Source organism: Lutjanus erythropterus, chromosome 3, assembly GCF_056507025.1.
Source record: "Lutjanus erythropterus isolate fLutEry1 chromosome 3, fLutEry1.hap2, whole genome shotgun sequence".
NCBI lineage: Eukaryota > Metazoa > Chordata > Actinopteri > Lutjaniformes > Lutjanidae > Lutjanus > Lutjanus erythropterus.
The window spans coordinates 44,707,608-44,732,860 of NC_139319.1; the positions used below are offsets into that span (position 1 = coordinate 44,707,608).

Here is a 25,253-nt window from a genome sequence, read left to right on the forward strand (position 1 = left end):
CTCTCAGTTGGGAAGAGGCTATGCCTTGTGTATCCAGTGACGTGTTCCTTACCATTCTGCTCCTGGGAAAGAACTGAACCAAGTCCCTGCTGATTTGCATCCACATTGCTCAGAAGGCCTTTGTGAAGTCTACCTAGGTCAGAACAGGTGCATAATTAATGTCTGTTTCAACTGGTCACAGTTGCTTGGCACTGAGGAGACCACTTAAGTGACACAGAGCCCTGTCCCCAAGTGCCTCACAAGAGCGCATGTAGAGGGGCAGCAATCTTTGAAAAGCCACAAATAAGCCTGCCATAGTAACCGACAACACCCAGCAATGACAACACCTGCAGAGTGGTTCTGGTGACAGGCCAGTCACTAACAGCAGCGCTCTTGCTGGGACCTCTAGGTATTAACTCCCCACTTACACTTGTCCAAGTTAATTCACTTGGCTTTAAGAAACTGGCACTTCCTCGTCCATGCACTTGGAGGCACTGAAACACTTCTTCCAGGTGCTGGATGTGGGTATCCAAGACAAGTTGCATCAGCCTTTCAAAGGTGATTGTGGCATTGCACAACCCAAAAGACATCCTGGTGAGCTCAAAGAGGCCCAGTGGTGTTGTAAATGCAGTCTTTTCTCTGTCTGTACAGGCCAGCTCAACCTGCCAGTAGCCAGTGGTCAGATCCTGGGTAGAGAGAAGAGTATTTATGAGTAACACCATTAAGCCTTTTTTCAAGACTAAATCACCACGATCCATCTTTCTTTCTTACCAGTACAACTGCAGATGTCCAGGGGCCTATGCTGTTCTGCATTACCCCACTCTTTATTGTACCTTTCTAGAGGCCGCACAACTCTGGACACAAGTTGTGTGGCACTGGTCATCACTGCTGCCAGATGAGTTGGGGACTGCCAGTTGCTGGACAAGTCCTGTGCAGCAAAAGTCCTCTTCATTGGCTGTAAAGACACCTTGCCACTTAGCGAGCAGCTCTAGAAACTTAGTAGAGTGCTCTGCAGTTAGTCCCTCACAATCTGGTGTCTACACTTGTATGTTGGGGGATGATACTGCCTGCAATGGACACACATCCACTTCTACCACACCAGGGGTGATACAGTCTAAGGCCAGCTCGTTCTGGCTGTGAATGTCCTGGGAGTCAACATTAGTTAGAGTGGTCAGGGCCTGTCTCAAGGGAAGGTGGATTGGGCATGGATTAAGACTACATACCCTCAGGGGGACTTTACCATCTTGAATGTGGGTCAGTTTCAGACACACATGCCAGCTGATGTCCTCTATATCCAGCTCCCTTGTAAGGTTTTCCACAAGGACAGCACAGGTTGTGGTCTGTAAAGATAGTAGTAGTTCCATTACATTAGAAAGAAGGCAGACATCCCTACGGCCAATATTTCCAAAACTCAGCACCTCACATCAAAACTGTCTAGATGGATAAACAGCAGTACAGGGAAGAGGAAAAGTATGTTTTTTTTTTAATTTTGGTATGAACTGTCCCTTTAAGCCCAGGCATTAAGTAGGCACTGCATGTGTGTCTCTGTCTAATACAGGTCATTGTGCTTAATGTAACTAAACCTTGCTGTGGTTACACCAATATCCCTATGCTGTGAATTAGAAATCAATGCTTCTTACTGGGATTACTGCTAACACTTTATGTTAACGGTATAGAACTCTAAAATGGCCAATACTTACTAAATAAGGCATAAGTAAATAGATATAAGAATATTCACAGAATGAATGAATTATTATATTGTAAAACATTTCAATAAATCATTATAAACATACCTTCTATGTTATCATTGCATGTATTCTGGAATGCTACCTACCTTCTACAGCTCTTATGGTCTTTTATTGCTCTGACATTTTAAACATCAGTCAAGCTTGGCAGCCAGCTGCTACACTGTGTATAAGCTAGCACTGCTAAGTATATGAAATCATTCTTTTCAGGTAAGTTCCTCAGAAACAGATATCCGTTATATCACACTTAAAAAAAAAAAAAAAAATCAAATATTAATATATATATATAATATTAATATAAGAGAAGGACCTTGAAAGGATTTATCACTTCCACTGGTTCAGGAGTGACTCAGGTCTTTTATTTATGTCTGGCAGAGATACTAATAATAAATAAACTGTTAAAAATAATAATGGCTCAATGTGCAGAGATGAGATGACAGCATGGGGTTTCTTTTCACATGTCAATGAAATTAAGATGAGACGATGACAATGACAATGAAACAAATCCAGTGTATTTAGTGGCCCTGTTTAATCATGGTGTTGTGTTTAAATATTTAAATAATTAAAGTATCCTCCACGCCGTGCTAGCAGTGCATAAAGTAAGCAGGACTTTGAGTGAGAAGTTTGAGTGTGTGCCTCTGTTATACAGCTGGTCTGTGCAGAAGTGAGTCTAATCCATTTAAAGCTTATGTGGAGCTTCTACCTCCACACCGAACCCGTGACTGTAAAATTTTGAGACATGCAAACTGCTAACCCACAACCAAAAAATACATCTGAAAAATATTTAAATAGGCAAACATAATGATATGTGAGATAGTGGTCAGCTTAATATATAGCATACAGCATAGTACTATTTATAGGGTACTTTCAAGTGGAAGGTGGCAGAAAATATTTTTTTTGCATATTTTTACATTATTGAAAGATAAAACATCATCAACTTTATGCCCTTTTCAATGACATATTGGATTCAAAATTAAATGAATCTCAAAAATTACACTTTTGTAAATTGTAATTTATTTACTTATTTGATTAGTTATATATGATTGTGTTCCGGTAATGATAAATCTGGGAGACTGTAGACAGTTTACATACGTACAAAGTTTGGGTGAAAAGACACTTTTATTGGAACTCTGCCTTTGACCCACTTCTGTTGAACGTGAGAAAAAAACATAATTCTCCATGTCAAGCGGTGTTTGGACTTGTTTATGATCAAAATGTCCTGACAGATTTACCAAAGTTCGGAACTTATCCTGCTCTATTATTCTGAATGATTTTTTTAATGTTAAACTAGAATTTGTGAGTAAAGGTTTTTTGAAGAACACAGAACATCAGTTACTGTGTTCCTGGCCAATCTTGTCCTTGTGTTATGAGACCTGAACTGACCTAATTAATGAAGGACCTGTCCCTGTTGACATTCATGGTGAGGTTCAGACAGGGCAGCACATGAATATACAGCATGTTAAGGAAGAGCCTCTCTGTCACTGAGCCTGTATCCTCCTCTGAAGTGTCTGAACTCATAAAAATGATAACTATCACAACCATAGGCTGGACATGGACACATTCATGTCACATCTTTTCTTTTGTCTTTTTTTTTGTAATGATTTGCTTATTGGTGAAGATAAAGGTAACACACAGCTGTAACATTTTTCAACAATATAATTTTTTTTAAAAAGTCAAACAAAGTAAGAGAAAAAAGAAAGAGGTTCAAGAAGAAAAGAAATGTACCACATGCTTTCTTTCTTCCCATAAAATAAAAATGACAATTCAAAACCACAAAAATTGTCATGTTAATGATGTACATATGAAAATATATTTAGACATAAAATAAAACTAGGCCCAGTTACAAGTAAAACAGCAGCTGAGTGGCAGTCATCATTGGCTCCCAACCCTGATTTATTGATCCAGTGTCTTTGTGAGGGAAGGAGGTCAGATTTCCACTTTACTAAAATACTTTTTTTTCCCCCAGCTGTACTGGCAAGTGAAATGAAGTGCTTGACAGAGTTATTCTTTTTCAGTGGATTCAAGTCTCAGAGGATCCAGGATCCAGACTTTAGGATCCTGTGGAATAGTATTTTGTATAATACCTGAGGTAGTTTTAATAACATATTTCCAAAACTCTGCAAACATCGGGCAGTACCAGATCATATCTAAAAGATCTGCATTTATAAATTTTAAATTTCTGGCTCACAGGTGATATAGTACTGTTAAACGTGTGCAGCTTAACAGGTGTATAGTATGTTCTGTACAAGATGTTTTTGATTTGATTAGTCTGTTTTCTTTTGTCTTTTCATACTTAAAAGTTTTGTATTGCTATCTAAAGAATAGCTTGTGTATACATAAGAGTGTTAGCAAATGAATATGAAACGCATTGTACACGGCAACTTCAGGTAGACCAACTGCAAGCTAACTGCAAATGTTCTTCAGGGACACACATGGAACAGCCAAGGCCCTGTTTCCCCAAGCTTTCGTAGCGCTACATGCATCGTAAGTTGTACCATAAGGTCTTATGGGCTGACTGCTCATCATCACTGCTGCTGTTCCTGGGCTGCTGACCTGACTGAGCTGGCTGGCTCTCACCCCTTTATTGAAGAAGCTTATTTTTTATTATAGCTATTGTCTGAACATCCCTAGCAGAAATGCAATACAGTTTGTTCAATCAATCAATCAATGGTCGTCAAACTGGGTAAGAATCTGTGTGCGCAATACAGGCGGTCAGAGGAGTCTGGGACCTGGACCTGATCAGCCCAACATCATAAACAAACAGCAATCAAAGGAAGATGATAAAGTCTCTGTGGAGAACATAGTGACAGTGGAACTCCCTTTACTTCAATAAAAGCACTAATACCACACTGTGAAAATACTCCACTACAAGTAAAAGTCCTGCATTCAAAACCTCACTTGAGTAAAAGTATGTGAGTATTATCATCTGTTATCAGTACGAAAAGTAACTATTGTGCGGTAAAATGTTCCCTGTCAGTAACTAGTAATTGTACCTGTCAGGTAAATGTAGTGGAATAAAAAGTTGAGTAGAACTATAAAGTAGCATAACATGGATGTTATTCAAACTTCTGCTTAAGTACAATACCTGAGTAAATGTACTTAGTTACATTCCCCCACTGGGGATAACAGAAGCTGAATGTGTGGTCATGGTATTTTACAAACTTTGAAATAATTGCTGTTTTGTGCAGAAAAGTGGGTGACACACCTTAGGTACTTTATAAAACCTGTCATCATCATCACATCTCTCAGGGGGAATTTATGTACAAAAGGTACATTTTAAGCCACAAGATGGTAATATTCCAAATTTTAATGTAATACCATAATTTGCAGAAATTGCAGCATAAAAGATTTGCATTAACTGAAGTACCTCAACTTACTTTAACTCAGCAAGTTCCATCTGGCTATGAAAGATGTTCATTCAGTCCAGCAAACACAAATAAAGGTCTTTTGTATATTAAAGCACAATTCTGCTATATCCAAACACATTTCCCTGATTTTCAGTATAGTTCCCCCTAAATTCACCCTCAGTCACTGGCAGTATGAGACCTGGATAATGGACAGGGGTGTTCTGAGAACTACGCCAGATAAAGTTTTTAGACAGGAAGTCATCATAACTAAACATTAAATGATTGGGTCCCAACCCGGGGTCCTGGCCTTCCTCAGGGGTCGGCAAAAATCACAGGGGATCTGCAAGGCTTTTGCTCTGAGGTTGTCAATATTAGATTTGCACGTGTCAATTTAAATCACAATTTGTATGATGGTCACCTATTTCTAGAGATAAAATTTTTGTTTTCACTCAAAAACAGGCTACTTAGTCAAGAAATTCTCAGCTCTGTGATAATGAATCACTGCAACAAATAAACACAGTGTGCAGCCACAGCCGATGCTGTTTTAGCCAAAGTTTGAACGTCAAAGTGAACAAAGACAACAACAGATCCGATCAGATTGCTCATATTCACATTAAATTTTAGTAGTAGTTAAGCAATTTGACCCAACATAAATTATATTTTTCATATTTCAAAAGTAGCAGCTTGATTGAATGAAGATTAATATCAACAAACACTGTCTTCAAAAAAGGCTCCGTCAACGATTCCAGCGACAAGTTTTTACACATTTACCAACCGAAAAAAGAAGAGCTGCACTGTTAACTAACATTTTTATTAGTCAAGAACTTTTAAAAATGAATAGAATTTTATTTTGTGGCTTACTAATTTCTTCCTGTAATGACTATTCACTGTGAGAAATAAAAGTAACAACTAGAACCATAAAGGGATCTTTGGTTTGTCCCCATGGAGGAACAATTTTTGGCTCCTGGTAGAATCCACTAAAAAGGTTCCACTTGGAACCCTTTCAGAGAGTTCTACCCAGAACCCAAAATATAGAGTTCTACCTAGAACCATCTGTGAAAGGTTTTCGTCAGAGTCCCCTACGAGAGGTTCAACAAAAAGTTCCTGTACGATGTAATGGCATTCTAGGTTTTATCTAGAACACACTCAGGGGGCTCTACACAGGGCCTTTGTATATTCCAAGGGTTTTATCTAGAACCCATCAAAGGGGTTCTATTGAGAATCTTTGAAGGATTTTAGAGAGAAGACAGCTAATGTGTCCAGGTGGTAAGAGTTGTTTTGTTAATATTGTGCAAAAAGAGCATAAGAAAGGAAATTAAAAAATAATATCATAGAGCTACTCTACAGCTATCATGATATCAGATTCTCACTACATTATTATTGTGGCCAAAAGAACTCATGACAATAACGTGTGAAATCTATATAAAATCTGGAAAAAAAAATAAAATACTGTAGTCAAATGATCTTTAACTGTGTTTATTGTGTGTTATATCTCTTTTTGGCAAATTAATTAGACTCAAATTATGAGTGCAAAGAAGTTGAGAAAGGGTCTGTAAACACAAAATTAACACATAAAAAGTGCTTATCACACTCTTCATTTACTGTCATAAATGAGAAACAAACTAATTTTGTTTCAATCAACAAATGTACTAATTGACTAATCATTACAGTTCTACTTGTGCAGGTTATAATATTAGAAATGTCTTGCTGGATTGTATTCTTGATGTGTGTTGACTTAAAAATAAATATCTACAAAATGTGTGCTGTGAGCTTAAAGGGACAGTTCACCCAAAAATGAAAATTCAGTCATGATCTACTCACCCTCATACTGCTTAAGGGTCAGGTTTAGGTTTTTTTAGTCAACAAAACACTGCTGGAGTTTCACAAGAAAACTCCTAACGTCCCGACATGCTGTTTTCACACTGTCACACCACACACATCCGGTTCAGACAGTGTGCATGTGCACGTGAACGTAGCTCCAAGCTAAGGATCTACAGTGAAGATTCAGGTTTAAATGGCGTCTTTCAAGTCACTGTGGCATGCTGGGGCTTTAGGAGACTTGGATTACACCAAACGAGCAGTATGGAGGCAATTAATGTTTTTATTCTGTTGTTTTTTTTTTTACATTTGCAAACTGGTCCCCATGCACTTCCATTGTTTGGGAGATTCTGCAACACTGTATTTCTGTAACTGTAACTGTAACTCCAGTAGTGTTTTGTGAATTTAAAATCAAAACTAGACCCTAAATAGGCATGAGGATGAGTAGATAATGACTGAATTTTCATTTTTGGGTCAAATTTCCCTGAAAAGATGTTTCAGATAACTCTAAGACACCTGACACCTTTACATGTGCCTTGTTAACGTGCACTATAGATCTACAATGATTAGTCACGTATCGATGAGTCGATCAAAAAGAAAATTAGTTGCCAACTATTCTGATAGTCAAATTATAGTTTAACTCATTTTTCCAAGCAAAAAATCTGAAACATTTGCTGGTTCCAGCTTCTTAAAAGTGAGGATTTGCTGTTTTTCTTTCTTTCTTTTTTATCACTAAACAATTAATTTAAGTCCTATAATACTAATACTAAATTAGCAGAGTTCAAGTCTTATATTATTATATTTAGTCGGTCTGACAGCGCACGCTCACGCCCAGCTCTCCTTGTGTGTGCGTGTGTGTGTGTGTGTGTGTGTGTGTGTGTGCATGTGTGTGAGTGTGTTCATCTGGTCAGTGTGGTTGTGTGATGAGGTGCAATGAGCTGCTGTGTAGCGGTGGTGCAGAATGTTATGAGCTATCTTCAGCAGCATACGTTCTGCTGCCTGTATTTGACCGTGCTGTTCTGTCCTCCAGCCTCGTCTTGGTCTCAGAAACGCTTCTGCACGTTCAGCGCTCGGCTCTCCTCGGTTCCGTCTCGTGCCTCATCGGTATTCCTGGGCAATCCGCGGCGCGCGCCCCCAGTCTCGCAGCAGCAGCAGCAGCAGCAGCGGCACGCGCATCTCAGGAGAGAGGATCTGCAGAGCGCGAGCTGCTGAGAGAACCTGGACCGACGCCATGAGCTCTTACCGTGTGATGGAGGTGATGTTCTGTTAGAACCCTGCCTGATGGAGGTGATGTTCTGCTAGGAACCTACCGAAGGCTGCTGTGGCGTCGCGTGGAGCCTGAACACGAGCCTGAACATGAAGCTGCTGCTGCTGACGCTGTTATGGCGCGAGGCGCTGTGCGGATCTCCGAGCGTCCAAATCGGTAAGATTTTCATCCTGTCATGGCCCCACCATCCTCATCTGGACCTCTCCCTCCTTCATTATTCTCTCCTGCTCCCAGTCACCGTCTCCGTGTCTCCCTCCTCCTGATGTGGGCCTGTCTCTGTCTCTGTCCTCCTCGGACAGCAGGCCCGCGGCTGCTGCTGCAGTGTTCTAATAATGTCAACATTTCCATCTTTTATATTTGTGTATGTGCATCTTACTCGCAGTGCAGTGTGTGTGTGTGTGCGTGCGTGCGCGTGCGAACATGTGTGTTTGTCGTTAAGTGGCACACAGCTAAAAGCAGATCCAAGATCAGATCGAATCCAGCACTTCAGACGTTTTTCCTGAGCAGCAGATGCAGCTTGAGAACGACGATCAGCAAAGAGAATATGTTGGATTTTCAACCACATGTCATTGCATGAAAATATATGAATGCATGAAATATTACATTCCCAGTGAGCACCAGCCAGGATTTCAACATTGATTCCTAATTGAAGAATATGTAACAAAACACTAATTTGTTTAATCATTCTAATAATAAATTGACAAAGAGAGGGATCTTGATTTGTGTGAAGGTATTTCTCCAGTCATATTTCGCTGGTAGTTGAAATCTGTTGGACTGACACCTAGGGGTGGGCCATATGACCTAAAATTTATATCACAGTATTTCTTTTTTTATATTTATATCACGGTACTCCAGAAATAATAAAGGACATATGCTAAGAACATGATTCTACTTAAGAAAAAAAACAGATGTGTGGAATGAAAATGAGGTTTAGTCCTTTCCTGAGTCTGCTCTATAATGTAGGTTAATTGGTACATGTGATGTGATTCATTCTCAGAGTCAGACCCTGGCTGGATTAGACATCTCAACTGCATTAATTTGGCAGAAAACCCAAAATATATAAATATAAGTAGCACAGGGCAGGTTAGCAGTAGACACACATATCCATAGGGGCTTTAATTTAACAACGAAACCAGCAAAGCTGCTGCAGTATATAGTTCCACAAAAATACACAATGTCCCACATCAGCCCAATACTCCCGTTATTTATCAGGCTTCAAGTTAGGTGTAACGTTCACACGATTTCTCTTGACTGTCCCTCAACAGCCTATGACAACAACATATGTCCATATCGTCCCAGCACCCTGCGCGCAAGGGGTAAAATGTGCCGTTGTTCAACAAGTTGTTTGCTGCCACATTTAAAATCTCTTCTAAAACTCCAAGTGAAGGCGTAAAGCAGCAAGAACACTGAATTTATACATAATCTGAAACACTTCTGGGTTAAATAGGCGACTGGCAGAAGTAGCCAAATGAAACAGGCTTACCATCAACAGCAGGCTGTGGTGAACTCTGTCAGAGCAGAGAAGAAAGACAGCCAAGATCCTCCCAGGAATCCATCTGAAAAGTAACACCATGTGACTGAGAACTCATTTATAGCTTTGCTTTTTAACTTTGTGATCACTTATTAGGCTGAATGTATCTGAGGCACACGGTGCGGCCTTCTGCTGCACTCGCGCACCTTTCGACTCTGAATGCCAACAGAAAATGGGATCTGTTTCAGCTTAATATAATGACTTTCAAAACACTGAATGACTTTAAGGGGCACCCCATGACCAGTGTGTTTTGGCTGCAGGTTTTACCTGTTGGTGTGCTTCTCTTCAGGATTAGAAAATGTCTAATTTTTGTGAAGAATATTAATCCCTAACCCTCTACCTGCATGTAACAGTTAAGATTTTTATTTTAATATGCTAAACATCACAGTAATGACAGTATAGCAGAATCTGTGTTGCAGGTGAGCATGGCACTAGTGGCAGTGACACCACTGGTATATCGTCCACCCCTACTGACACCTTGTGGACAGTTGGTCGTTTGCTTGGTTTTTAAGCTCTTGTCCTACCAAAATGTTGTTGCTTTACTTTTGACTTTTGAGTATTTGAGTGACAGGCTGTTTACAGCACATCTACTCTGCTCCAGACTAACTGACACCATGTCAAAGAACCAGCCAAAACCCCTACATCGGCCCTCAGCCTATATCAGGACAGAAGACGTGAGAGCATAAAAAGGTTTTTTTTTTTGATGTGTGTGGATTTTTTTCTGCCGGTCTGCTTTTTTAACATGCGCCTGATGTTAATGTTTGAAGCTTAATGAGGGATAAATGCCAGCTGTTTGTGACCCGACTTCAAACTTGAGGGCTGTAAGTTTTGCCACATGTTGTGTTGTTTTATTTTTTTATTGTTTACTTCCTAGGTTATGTTGTTGACTTTGGTGTGAGCATGTTGCTAATGCGGCTCCTCCCACAGGCTGAGGCGCTGTGGACTAATGTTGTAATACTGAAAGACAATTAAATGACAGTGTTTTTGTAGGTTTTAGGTTTATACTGCAGCGTGAGCTGTGTTAGCTGTGATGCTGATGTAGGAAGCTGTGCGCGCGTTTGTGTTGCTGCTGCATGTAAATTTACTTGATACATTGCCAGAAGGTAACGATATAACTATGAATGACACAGAAAAAGTCCACATTGTTTAAGTATCAATTGCACCATTTGTGGCTGCAAGTAGAGTCACTCAGTAATATGTTAGCCAACAACTAACTGGGTAAGAAAAAAAATGCAAAATGACATGAAATACAAGAGACACTGTAGTCAGGCACTCCCTTACCTCACTGAGCTCTGGCACAGCATTTTAAAGCACTATCCTTGAATATTTTGTGTTGTAAATGTTTTGCCTTTATTTTTGCTGTTGGCTCTGTCTGTCTGCCTCTCTCTCTCAGCCACACACACACACACACACACACACACACACACACACACACACACACACACACACACACATGCTGCTGCAGCTGTGCGCATGGCGCTGCATCCAGTTTGCTCTGCCCGCTCAGCTGATCAGTGCTTGGAGCGCACAAAAACAGGTTAAATCCTGAAACTGCAAACTACTGTTCTCTTAAAATTCACTGTTACAATACGAAGGGAGAAGAGGGAGAGAACGAGAGGGAGAAAAAGCAAAATACAGGCTTCATGTCTTTTGATGAAGGCTTATTGTTTAGCTGCTATTCAACAATGAAGAATGCATTTGGAACTATTTGTGTCTTATTTCATTTTAAGGGGCTGCATGATTATATTTTTAAACTATTAATCTACTGATTATTTTTGTAATTAATCGATCAATCTATCAATTAATCTAAGTAGTTAATCTAACTTGTCTCATTTCAATGTTTTATTCAATCATGATCCTTCAAAATAGACACATAACATACATTAGAATAATGGTAATAGTGACATATTTTAAAGTTAGCCTAATTTCCACCCTATTTAATAGACTGCATGTCAGATGCCTGATCAGAAAAATACTGGACCTCAAATTCAAAGGGAGCTGTGATGCAAATTAATTTAATAACTAATCACTGTCAGCCCTTTACTGGACTAGACAATCAGCATTTTGATTTAAAACTATGATATGAAATTAATTCAGCACTAGAGTCATATGCAGGTAAAATGATCACTGTGTATATTTGCATCAGTGTACAGCAAAGAAAATAACTGAATTGCTCTTAAGTGACTTATACTAACATTCCACATGTTTATAATCCTCATCTATCATGTTTGGGTGCTGACAGGAAGTAAACAGTACGATGCCGCTGTCTCCCTGCTGCAGCTGCAGGAGGAGGACAGGTTGCTTGGTGCTGCACTTCCAGCACTCGAGCAGAGCAGTTCTCCCGCTGTGATAAGACATCCCCAATTTATTGAGCTTAAAGAGAGTCATACTGTTACGTCTCTGTCTAAAATACTCCCACACTTTAGATGATCAGAGCGAGGCTTACTCTGTGCAGCTTGATCTCCGGGTGAATCCATGCTTCAGCGAGGCGCTGCAGTTCATAGCTATGGTTGACGCACTTCAAAACAACGCAAATCGATGAAGTTGATTACGTAGACAAATTGCCCCAACCCTATTTAATTTAAAGCTTGTGGAGGAGTATGTGGGGGAGCAGCATACTCTGGCAGCTCCTCTGCTCCAGTAGCAGGATCAGCCTGTTGGCAAGAGCAGAGCCATCCTGCTATTGTGCAGATATATTCCATGACAGTGGTGGTTTGCACATCAAGTTGGGTGTGGGTCATTAATTAACACATGTTTTTGTGGGTTGGGTGGATGAGCGTCTTAAAAAACTCTGACCCATGTGTCACTAGCGCCATGATTTGCCCAATGAAAATCCAAATTCTAAAGAAATGTGTTATGAAGTAAAGATTCCTGAACACCAGTCAGCTGAAACTGATTTAAAGACTGATTTAAAGAACTTAAAATAAAGTAGGAGTTTCAGTTTGGACCAAAATGATGGTCAGACTGTCAGATAGTATGCTGTTTGCATAGCTAAAAACATATTCACACATTCTTGGTGGCAGGATGTGCCAAGAATTACAGGTTCACAATCCACTTTTTTTCAGGTCTGGTCCGATTTCGATACCTGTATTTGGATATCTGCTCTTTGTACTTGATGATGATGGTGGTGGCTCTATATGCTGACTATGCCAGTGGCATAGGGTGCTTCCTATCCTCATGTCAAAGTGGGTGTCAGTTAATGTTCACAACTTAGATGAGAGAATGAAGCAGATCTATCCTTCTGGTTGCAACAAGAGGGGAAAAGAAACAGCATGAGAGCAAACAATGGAATAATGACTGCTCAGGCTCATTTAAGGTGGAACAAATTTTTGGTTTTGCAGCAGCTGCAACCTCGGGCAAACAGACAACCAGTCTTTCAGTCAGGGCTTAGTAACAACTCTGACCTAATGACAGATGCGGAACAATGAATTAGCATAAACTTTTGATTAAATATTAAATTCGAAATTATTTAATTGACTAATTGGCTTAAGGCTTGGGTGGTGTGAAGGTATTACTGTATACCAGGGTATAAAGAAATCCTGACTTATGATTTTCAGTACCATCCTAAATACAAACACTCCTCTTTTTATTAAACCAACAGGGAGACACTGTATTGTACTGCATAGCACAGACCAGCAGGGGTCAGTTTCTGCACTGCAGCGCAGTTGAGGAGGCAAACATGGCTTTCATAAGAAGAAGAAACATGGCATTCTGGGAAAGTAAAGTGACAGGACTAACTAGTAAAGTTAGTAAAGTAGGTAAGTTTGGGAGTATTTTGATTTAGTCCAGATGATGAAGGGAAGCCAGCAAACCCTGCAGACTACTGACAAATCAAAGTAGCGTATTATAGTCAGTGTGTATCTTTTGTGAGTGTGAGAGAGGTAAAGTGTCAGACTAATTACGGTCTGTGGTGGCAGAGAGTGATGGTGAATGCACGCTGAGGGAAAGGAAAGGTGAGCAGTGAAGTTGTCCTCTTGCAGTGTATGCACACTGACGGCGCTGTAAATGAGCAGTTTAGGTTTGAGTCTGTCGGTGAACAAAAGCTGCAGCTCCTCAAGACCGAAGCAGAACTCCTGTGTGTTTTTCTCAGCTGTGGGAATAGCATCACTATGACAGTCAGCTCCACCTATGTTAAGACAGAACTACAGTACAGTAGAGTTGAGCAGTTTCACACAAGTGTACACAAATACGGCCCAATACCATATACCCCGGTAAAGTATCAGGAGGGTATGAAGGTATGAACAAATAGATATCAGCAAAGCCTAATTGGCTTTGGCTCAGCAGATCATATTCTGAGCAGATCATATATGCGGTCATATTGAGTATCTGCCAGGGGCAGCAGTAGCTTGGACTTCCCTTGTAAACTGGAGGGTCACTGGTTGAAGTCCAGCATGGACCAACAAGTATGGAGTGTTGACTGGTAGCTGGAGAGGTGCCAGCCCAACTTCTGTACACTGCAAGGCACTGAACCTAACTGCTTAGGGTGCCTGACCATATACGTGTATGTATGTGTGCAGCCTGGCTCTGATATATCTTAGATGCATGTAGAGGCCCTGTTTGTGCATGTGTGTGTTTTTCAGGCCTGTGTGTACAATTACAGCTGAGTGAAAAATGTTATTTCCCCCAGGGATTAATAAAGTATGCCTTCTTCTACCAAATGTAATATAATAATGATTGTATTATATGCTATTATGTACGTTGTATGGTGGCATTTGTGTAGGTTGGAAAAAAAGATGAGCAAAAGTAAAAGCTGCTGCTGATTGAAGAGAGAAGTCAGACTGTAGTCACTGAAGCCTTTGCAGTATCAAATGTAACTTGGTAGATGCTGGACAGTATGGTTTGAATGATAATTCAAATTTTAAACAGTGATACTAATCATTTGGAATTCATAGCAGCGTATTGTTAAACCAATAATAGACACACACAAACACACACACACACACACACACACACACACACACACACACACACACACACACACACACACACACACACACATTATCATGCTTAATTTACCAATTCATCTAACATTTTTTAAAAATTATTTAATATAATAATTAACTGACCTAAAAAACGTTCTCATTAATATTTCAATATTTTATTAAATCCTAATCCTGAAAATTTGACACATAAAGCACAATAGAATAATGATAATGGTGGAATATTTTAAATTTAGCCTAATTTCCACCTATTTAATAGACTCCATGTCAGATGCCTGATCAGAAAAATATTGGACCTCAAATTCAAAAGTAGCTGTGAAGTATATTAATTTAATTAATAATCACTGTGTCAACTCTTTCCCTGAACCGGACGATCGGTATTTTTATTTTTTTTTTTTACCAAAGTTCTTGAATTAAAGCTTAAGCTGCAATGACATAGATTTATTTTATTGCCACAGTAATATTCAGGGAAGATCATCACTCGCAATATATTTTTGTATCAGTGTGGGGCAAGGAAAACAGGCTGTAATGGTAGTTTTAGTCATTTCTGAATCATACATGGTCATTAAAGTATAAAGAGAGTATACTGCAGAATAACAGTGAGATGACGCATGTGTAAATTTAGCATCAGTGATGCAGACATCACATTTAAAATGGGGTTGACGAAGAAACGCTTAGAAAATCTTATCTTAAAGTGACTTCTACTAACAGAAACATGTTCAAGATATGGATAGTCCTAATACTGAAAATAACTTAAAATAATTTAAGTGATCATTTTTAAATGCTAAGTCAAAGTTTCCCCTGACCTAATCACTTAAAAGGAGCGCACACGAAATAAAGTGGTGGCTTTAAAATTACCCAATCAATTGATTCCAGCTTCAACGTTATTTTCAGAATGTTTCTCATTATTCTGAGAGACTAACTCAGTATTTTGAGATAGGGGAGACCTAAAATCAGGATTTCAGTGTCCTTCGCTCTGTTGGTTTTTGTGTTTCTGAGAGGGAAGCGCCGTCTCATGGTGACACTCTGTAATTGAATAAATGGGCGTGAGGGAATGGAAATTGGCTGGAAATTAGGAGGAGGTTGGCAGGTTTCCGGAAGGCTTTCAGAAGGGCAGGGAAACTTGAAGCGGCTGCATCTGTATATCGTAGCTGGGCACTGACAGAAAGTAAACAGGACGATGCTGCTGTCTTGCAGCTGCTGCTGCAGGAGGACAGAGCTCTTGGTGCTTCACCTCCAGCGCTCATGCAGTTTCACTGCTGTGATAAGTCGTGTCAGGTTTGTGGAATTAAAGAGCCACAATATTGCATCTATGTCTGAAGTAGTTCACACACTTTATACTAGTGTTTACCCACTTTTTAAAACATAAAATAGCTCAGTAAGTTGGGCTGAAAACTCAAAAATCTGTTTAAGTAAGTTGCCTTGAAATTTCTGAATTTTCTCAACTTTTTTGTTTTTACAATACAGAACATTTTAGCCTACTTCATAAATGAGTACATTTAGGTGGAATTCACAGGATCTTGTTTTTTCCTCTCATTAGTAAAACAATGTACACATTTTAAATACTTTATAAACGATGGCGGATATAAAACCAAATCATAACAAAGTTATATTAGGACATTTTTCAAATAGAGCAGCTCTAGACTGTACTCCTTATAAAACCAATTGTTCCCACCAAGAGCAAACTTCATTTTAAAAGATAGGAACCTCAGGCAGATTCAGGCTCTTTGTTAATGGTGGTGGCCATCTGCCAAAACCAGAAAGAAGGAAGGGGAAGGACGTGGTAGCACAATGCTAATTTCACTTAAAGATTCAAAGTAGAGAGACAGAAGTATCCGTGGACAGTGGAAGAGGAGGAGACGTGAAAGCACAAAACTACGACAGAAAGAGATGTCGAGTTACTAACAGGCATTAATGGGGTAAGAGTGCATATAGATAGAGAGGGAGAGGAGGAGAGAAGAGCTCAGTGCATCATGGGAAGTCCCCTGGCAATCTAGGCCTATAGCAGCAAAACTGCAGGACGGCTTACCTGAGCCAGGCCAGACTATAAGCTTTATCAGAGTCTACTCTTAAATGAGGAGAGACCGTCTGCCTCCCAAACTCAAACTGGGAGCTGATTCCACAGGAGAGAAGCTTGATGGCTGAAGGCTCTGGCTCCCATTTTACTTTTAGAGGCTCTTGGAACGAGGTCTTTAAGACATGATGGTGTCGGACCATTTAAGGCTTTGAACGTGACCAGAATTATTTTAAATTCTGTTCTGGACTTTACAGGGAGCCAGTGCAGGGAGACTAATGCAGGAGAAATCTGATCTCTTAACACAGTTCTCGTCAATATGCGTGTTGCAGCATTCTGGACCTATTGCAGAGTTGTAAGAGACTTACTGGAGCAGCCTGATAAGAAGTAATTGCAGCAATCTAGCCTAGAAGTTTTTTTCCAACTAGTTTTTTCTTCATCTGTTTAAGACAGGAAGTGACTGATTTTAGCGACGTTACAAATTAAAGGACATCCTGACCAAAGTTGGGTTGGACGATATGTCACCCCATCCATTGGTGATATCTTTGCCGACCTAACTCATCTAAACCATCTTTGTTGGTCTGTCCACTCTTCCAACGATCACCAACTCTGGTCAGGGCCGTTCACGCAGAAAACCATCTGGTTCTGGTCATCCCTATTTCATATTGCGATTATAGTGACTGAATGTATTATTATGATTAGAGAGCAAACACTGCACTGCATTTACTATGAAATCCAAATGTTTGGAGATCAATTTAGCATGGATTTAGTAACTGTCATCAGTGAAACATTTTGATGCACTCAGTTTTTTTATTATTCAAAAATCTGGCTGGATCAGACGGTCTGCAGATGCAGTGTAACACGTTTGGTGTGAATGGAGCAAAAAAAAAAATGTGGAAGGAGGTGGGCTGAATTCATTTTCCAGTTTTCTGTTTTTAAAAAGAAAGTGATGGACTTCATGTCCTAATAATAACATTGGCAGATACAAGAGGGACTGACAGCAGAGCTGCCCAGCAGCTAATAAAAGCTGAGGCCTGGTGTAGATTTCACTTCTGATATAGGCCTGATCTGCAGGCAGCGGCAAACTGTCCTGCAATAATACAGCTGTCTTTTAATTCTATCTCAGTGCAATTTGTAATTGTTCATTGTTTTAGCAGTTATTATGCTTTTTTTTAAAGATATTTGATCGACCGGCCAGAGACTGGAACCAGCCAGTCACTGTCACACACGTGTTCTGCATGATGGTCACGTCATGCATGCAGCAGACAAACTGACCGTGATATCACACCTACCACAGCGCTGATCGCAGCTACACACACTCAGACACATGCTTGCATGAAGTTGGTGTCAGCGACAGATTCCAAGAACACAATAAAGAGAAGACAGTCTACAACGAGACAGAGCAGCTGACAATGTCACAGAACAGCTGTAAACTTTGTAGATTTGATTTCTTCAGGCTAATGTTAGCCAGCAGCAGACTGCTGTTCACAGTTTAAATCTCACCTCCTGTTCTGGCTGAAGAATAAACAACCTGTGTTGATGTGTCTCCTCAATTATTTTCTCATCCAGACTCATTTAACTTTTACGTCAGTTTTTCTCACGGCAGAATTTTATTGTAGCAAACTGTTGCACCACGTCTGTCTCCAGTTTGTTTACATCTGCTTCCACAGGAGATCACATGAAATCGTATCCCACAAAATCCTGCGAGATTCCATGATCTTGAAGATTGCGTTCCCTCATTCATAATCTTTAATATAAAAATATAATAAGGCCTGGCTGTTACCGGCAGGACTTTGGAGAAAATGTAAAATAGTATTTAATGAACATTTAATAGTCAGTGTCTTATTATGAACCTCCAATTTATTTTTTACAAGAAAAATTGTAACAATATTTGTGAATGCTGTCAATTATAGTTCTTACACTGAAAATCGGAATCAGACAAAATTGGAATCGGCAGGTCAGACCCTTCAAAAAAAAAAAAAAAAAAAAGGTACATGGTGACAATGCCTGGTAAGCTACATCTCTGAAGTGTGTTTTAGTCTTCAGACACACGCCGGATGCTGTAAGCAGGCAAGGGTGGAGGAAAAATAATTCTGGAAGAATTGCTGATTCTGCTTTTTTGTTTCATCTATTAAATTTGAAAGCTAATTTTTTGATTTCATAGTAAAATTGTGACAGCCCTAATATCTAGATAGCCTTCACCATCTGATATGTGATCATCATCAGTTTGAGTTTCAGTGTGAAGAGACTGACTGACTGCAGACAGGCACCACTGGTGGAGAAGAGGCTGGTGTCAGCCTCAGTGTCTGCAAGAATTCAATTAATTTTCACATACACAGCTAATTAGGCTCAACTTTTACCTGCAATTAGAGCTCATTTATAGCTCATCCTGACAATTTGCTATTATTATAACAAGCTCTTAGTGTCTGTGTGAAACTGAGCAGAGTCAGACTGGCCATCGGGAGCGCTGGCAGATATCCTGGTCAGCTGGTGGTTCTGTTGTCCGCTAGAGCAGCCCATTTTTCAGAAACAAGAGTGAGAGAAATGCATTGTCCGGGTTTTGCAGCTGAAGACAGAAGACAATAGGAGTAAGATAAGCATTAGGATGGTTGGCGATTTAGCTATATCAGCTACCTTTTGTTGAAACAGATTCAAGTTTTCTTAAAGTCAGCGTACTTGTCAGTGTCACTTTTCATGAACTGACAAATCACAGCCTGGAAGGTTGACGTGCTACAGCAAACTTTTAAAATATTGATGTCTGATGCATTAGTGGTAGGGATTCACGATACCACTATTTTTCAGACCAAGTACAAGTACTTAGGTTTGAGTACATGCTGATACTGAGTAGGCTTGGGCGGGATCTATTTTTTCATACCTTCCTGACATTTCACTGGGTTATATGGGGTATATAATGGTATTTGCGTGAAAGAACACATTATTAAAAGGTGACAGAAGTCATTACAACATGTATGACATTGTGTGGCTTACAATGCTTTGTGTCTAATATGCAGTTAGCCTTCTTAGACAAGTCTTGGTAGGTTTAGAATAAATGAATATATATGAATTAAGCGCCCTTATTCCACAGATTCTTGCCTTGGCTCTAGAGCAGAAATGACCAGCCAATTATTTCTTAATTCTAATATATTTCAGATTACTTTATTCACAGTGACAGTATTGAAAATCATGCCTTTTTTAAAATATCCTAGTATTCTGTAATACTTCAATGCCTCCCAAGCCTAATACTGAGGACCAATAATGATACTTAATGCCGTTCTAGTTCTTACAGTGACTTAAGAAAAGTATTTTTATCAGATTTTCATCACTTTCTAAATCTAACAAATTGCTGCTGCTAGTGTTTAATAGTTCTTATTTTAATAATACATTTTCATGTGTTACTGCTCCTTCATGTCCCTCTGGTCTAAGGCAAATTGTTTCCTAACCTGCTGTTGTTTTGGAGGGACAGCTATAAGTGTCACACTGCTGTGAACCCAAGAGAGTGAAGCTGGGCGTGCTGTATTGTCATGCCGTTTTGAAGATTAACAGAAGAATAAAGAAGAGTATACACAGTGAAGAGAAGAGTATACACAGAGAGTAGGGATGCGCCAATCGACTGGCCAGAGGACTCCACTTTGCGCTGTCATCCAGGAGCACAGGACACACCCACTCAGCCAGACCGTGAGTCCTCTGAGCGGGGTGAGGAGTGAGAGAAAAACAGCCTGCACAGTCAGATTCTTTGCACTCTTTCCATGCAGTGAATTAAAGATTTAATTCAACCAGAGCTGGTGATTGTTGGAAGAGTAAATGGACTAACAAACAGTGTTTTATGTGAGTTTTATACGCTTTTACGAGGCGTTAACGAGATGGTTAAACTCGTCTTAGTTCAGTAAAAGAGAGCAATTTCTTTCTCTCTTTAGAAAGGAAAATGGGGAGGTGAGGGTTTGGGGACAAAGATATTGGCAGTCGCTGATTGATGGGCTGAAGATGGTCGATTTGAAAATTTTAACATATCGTCCAACATTACTGGGAATACAGTAACATTACTGAAGTGATATACAGGAGTCTGACTCCAGAGATGACAAAGATACAGTTCAGGCAGGGCAGGGACAGGAGGAAGAGGGTGAGGAAGAAGTTTGTACCTCTGTAAGAATACATCATCCAAGTCTGTGAGTATTTTTTTCTTAAGATAGAGGTCATTTATTCCTGTGTTTTGATGATGAGGTCATGCTCTCTTGTCACTGAATGAGATATATTCAGAGTCATTATTATCGGCAGTCATCATTGGACTGATGACTACTGCTGGATGAGGAAAATCTGTAGTCAGGGTGGCCATAATTGGGAGGAAATAACAATTTACAGCGGGCAGAGCAGTCAAAGTTTGTGTTCTGCTTGTTCAGCAGGTGTTTGATAAATTTCTCGCATCGTCTCCTTCACCTCACGTACGAATAAGAGGTAGAGTCTGGTCATTCTGCTCTGTCCGCTGTGTGTGTGTGTGTTAGGGCGGCAAGATTTTTGTTAAAATGAGATTTCACAATTTTTCTCCCTAATAATTGAGGTTACAATTCTCAGATTATTCTTGTTTTTTCAACAAAAACATTTTTCGCACTCTTGGATGCTAAAGTAAAAAGCTTGCATCTTTAAACAGCTGACACAAACAAACTGCATATCAAAGTGCTGGACTTAAAGGGATAGTTCATCCAAAAATGAAAATGCAGCCATTGTTTACTCACCCTAGTGCCGATTGAGAGTCACATAACACAGTTGGAGTCTCACAGGAAAACTGTGTATGAAGAGCAAAAACATCTTTTCCATCAATTAAAGCCTTCAGTGTCGTGCTTTGATCGTCTTTCAATGAAGAAATCTTCTCCAGTTCTGATATAACTGATGCTATCACAGTATATATGCTAACCTCTTTAGGAGCCGCCATTATTTGTTCGAGACAAGTTGCTTCTATGGATGCTTCTTGTTGTCGGTGCAGCTAAAACCACACCCACAGCTACCAGTAGTACCTCTGAGGATGCTGATTGGTTTGCACCACCTCTGGTGCAGATAGGTTAAAGCTTGGCAAGGTGGATTTTCCTGTGATCTTGTGTTAAACTATCTATCAATATTTTATTCATACACAATACTAATTAACTGTTGCCTCTGAGTTGTTATGCTGTTGCCCGCCACTAATCGGGGCTGCGGCCCCATCAGACGGCAGTCCCTCTCACTGCATGCCGTAAGTGCGTATACCCTGATGGCCCTGGTAACCCTGGATGTTTTTATCAGCAAAGTCGGACAGATGACCGCTCTTAAAACCAGCGCATTTCTGCAGTGTTTTAATCTCTAAAATGGAAATAAGGTTGAATGTAGACTGTGACCACATTCAGCACAGACACGGACATTAACCTGCAAGCAGAGCATCTGCTGCTGCTGCTAGCACTGCTGACGTTAGCCACACTGTGTAGCAGGCTGGCAGCTAGCATCAGCTCTGTGTTCTTTACCCACTGACCATATGATGCTCTTTGGTCTGAAAAGGTGAAGCATTTAGTGAGTTGTTGTCATGTTTTATAGGTTAATGCGCAATGTTTGTATTGCACAGCACAAAGTGCCACACATTTCAGTTGCATTTAAAATACGATTTGGTGAATGTAGACTGTGATTAACATCTTTAAATGGTTCTTAATACACACAGTATTTTTTTTGGATAGTGTTTAACATTATCAATTAATAAATTGTGCTCAATTTTAACTGCTTTTTGAGTGCTTTCTTACTGTTAGACTAGTCGACTAGTCTGAATAATTTAAATTTAAATTTCTTAAATTTAAAATTAAATTTCTTAAATTTTGTTTTCAATCAACAGGGAAATTAGTTGCCAGGAACATCCTAGCAACATGTGCAGCTGCAGCCAGAGCTCTGTCACAACTCAGTTAAATGAAAACAGTAAACATCTATGGCAACTGTGGGTTTGAGGCGGCTCATCAGGGATTAATAAAAAATTCACCATTCAGTGCCATGAAACTTTTCAGACGAAAGGAGGACAGAAGGGTGAGTGAGTGAGTATACACATTACCATTACCATTTGAGTGAGATGGCGGATGGAGAGGGCGGCACAGACTGTAAACTCTATGAAGAGAGCTGTAGGAGAGAGCGAGGTGATTATCCGAGCTGTGGTTCTGCATCGTAACCGGAAGTGGATTATAAAATGACAGCTATTCCCTCAGTCTGAGGTGTGGCCTGTGCGTGCTCTGTGGTCGATTGCAAATGTTTCTGATGACAGAAGCTCACTGAGGTTGTTAAGCTAATAATTCTGCCTCACTGCGAGCTGCCATACTTGCCTTATATGGCCTCAGCCTCCCTGCTCGGGGCCAAAGAGCGTGTGTGTGGAAATATGACCTCATTCTGCCAGCTCCACCATAAGTGTTGCAACTGAGCAGAGGTAGAATTTTTTAAATTGATATTTCTTTTGTCTTCCTCAAATGCATGTTTGACAATGACCGGAAAAAAAAGGCTGATAGTAAACATAGTCCTCTGTGAACATGTGCTGGTATGCTGTTGCTGATCACAATCAGACAGTGGTCACCATAAATATCAGTGCTTCTTAAATATAAATGAAAAAGTCAAATTATGGTTGTAAATGACATAAAACAAATAAATAAACTCAAATATCTCAAATCATCATTTTACTGGGTGACATTGAGACAGCATTAAATGGTCTCCAGATGTTGCAGCTGCTGGGATGCAGTCTGGCTGTGGTGCAGGCAGCTAGGCAGTGTCTTTGGGAAGCTAGTGTAGAGTGAACCCTGGAGGTCAGTGATAGTATATTCCAACCTGACAGAGTCACAGAAGCAGATATATTTATAACATATATATATATATATATATATATATATATATATATATATATATATATATATGTATATGTATATTCACTTCTTACCGTGGTAGATCGCCATGGTAACTTATGCTGAACACCTCACCTGTTCTGGAGCAAGTTATGTTGTTGTTGTTATGTGGATAAAGCACCGCCTGCTGACCAATCAAATCACTTTATTAAACAGCACTGGGCATCAGATCAGATCCTGTTGAGCTTGGTGTGCAGTGCACAGAGGAATTAAAGTGTTTTTCTTTGTGCTTCTTTTTCATTGTGCTTTCATACACTGATTTCATCCTACAACAATGACACAGCCAGGTACAGCTGAAAGAATGAGACTAAAACTGTCTCACACACCACGAATACATCGAACTTAATTATAGTCAGATCTACTTGTGCTCCAATGATGGAGCCGTGATATTATCAGGCTCTGTGTCCAAAGTGTTTTTCACTTGAAAACATCAGACACCTCCTGAAAACACCCAGATTAGAGCCCAGAAGAGGCTTTGAAGATGCACTGAGAGGACTTTTAATTTATGCCTTGAACTGTTTTTAATGTGTGATTAATGTTGTGTTAAAAATATTTTAGTGTTTGTTTTCTTTGATCATTTTAACTGGTGTAAAGTGTCTTTGAGGAACCTGAAAAATGCTGTGCAGAACAAATGTATTATCATCATTGTTATTCACAAAGTCTTTTGCTAGCTGTCATCCCTGTTGTGGCAGCTACAGGAGTGTTTCTTTCAAGTCTGGATTATGATCACCTTCTTTAATGTTTATCTAATATTATAGTTTGCTCTTCATTTGTAAAACACACCGGTGTGCTGTCACTATTCTTGTCTTGCCCCGTTTATGTGAATGTGCTCATGTCTACATTGGAAAACTCTGGGTGGACTTGTGGATGTTGGGTGGAGTTGATAACCAGCTATGTGTGATCACTTATTCTTGATTGCCTTTGTTAGGTTTAGTCAAGCCAGATCACTTAAAGATACCCTGGGTTTGTTTAACCTGTTTCATAGTACGGGCCCTGGTACCTGACCTGGTTTGTAATCAAACAGGTTTAGTTGCTGTCAGGAAGTGAAAGCAAATGCTTGGGTCCAGAGATACAAGGAGGCCAGAGGAAATAAACAAATGTTGAGAATCAGAAGGCATTTAACTTTTGTTTCTACCTTTCGTGTTTTTTGAGAATGTTGTGGCTACCGTTAGTCCGCCTACACGTTTGGTGGGTTAGTTATTTGCAATCTGCTATTTCATTGCTAGGTGCCACCAAATCCTACATGCTGGTCCTCAGTTTGCACAGCTATAACTGGGGAATGCTGATCGTGCCAGAGCAGGCACCTGGGCAGAGAGACTGAGGAAGCTTAGGAGAGAAGAGGAGAAAGTGAACACTTTATACTTTATATTGCTAATGTAATTAGAGATCATGTCATCAGAACAAATCCATATTTACCACAGTGGTGACTTGAGCTGCAAAATTGCAAAAAATACCAATTCTATAATTCTATAATATTTGACAAGAATTTGTCCAATTTGTTTGGGACATCGACATCTTCCACAGGAACACAACAATTCTTTCAGAAACTCTGGTGGATACATTAACCCCTAATTTACACCAGGCGCTGGGCCACGGCACTCAGGGAGATACGCAGTCATTCTAGTCAATGCTGTAATTTACACCAGGACCGCCGTGGCGCATCTCAGCAGCGTCCCAGAAGTGGCTCGGCACCCCGCTCCGCAGAGAATACACAGCAAGTCTATTTTT

The 25,253-nt window shown here is 39.9% G+C and overlaps 1 protein-coding gene across 2 annotated transcripts in view; it reads left to right on the forward strand.

Annotated features, from left to right (window-relative positions):
• The first annotated feature begins 8,042 nt into the window (after positions 1 to 8,042).
• LOC146330838 (glutamate receptor 2-like) overlaps positions 8,043 to 25,253 on the forward strand; it is a 98,175-nt gene continuing 80,964 nt past the window's right edge. For both annotated transcript variants that reach the window (XM_084747717.1, XM_084747709.1), the window contains exon 1: positions 8,043 to 8,312. In XM_084747717.1, the coding sequence (XP_084603843.1) occupies positions 8,246 to 8,312 (67 nt within the window). In that variant the 5' untranslated portion in view covers positions 8,043 to 8,245. The remainder of the gene's footprint in view (positions 8,313 to 25,253) is intronic.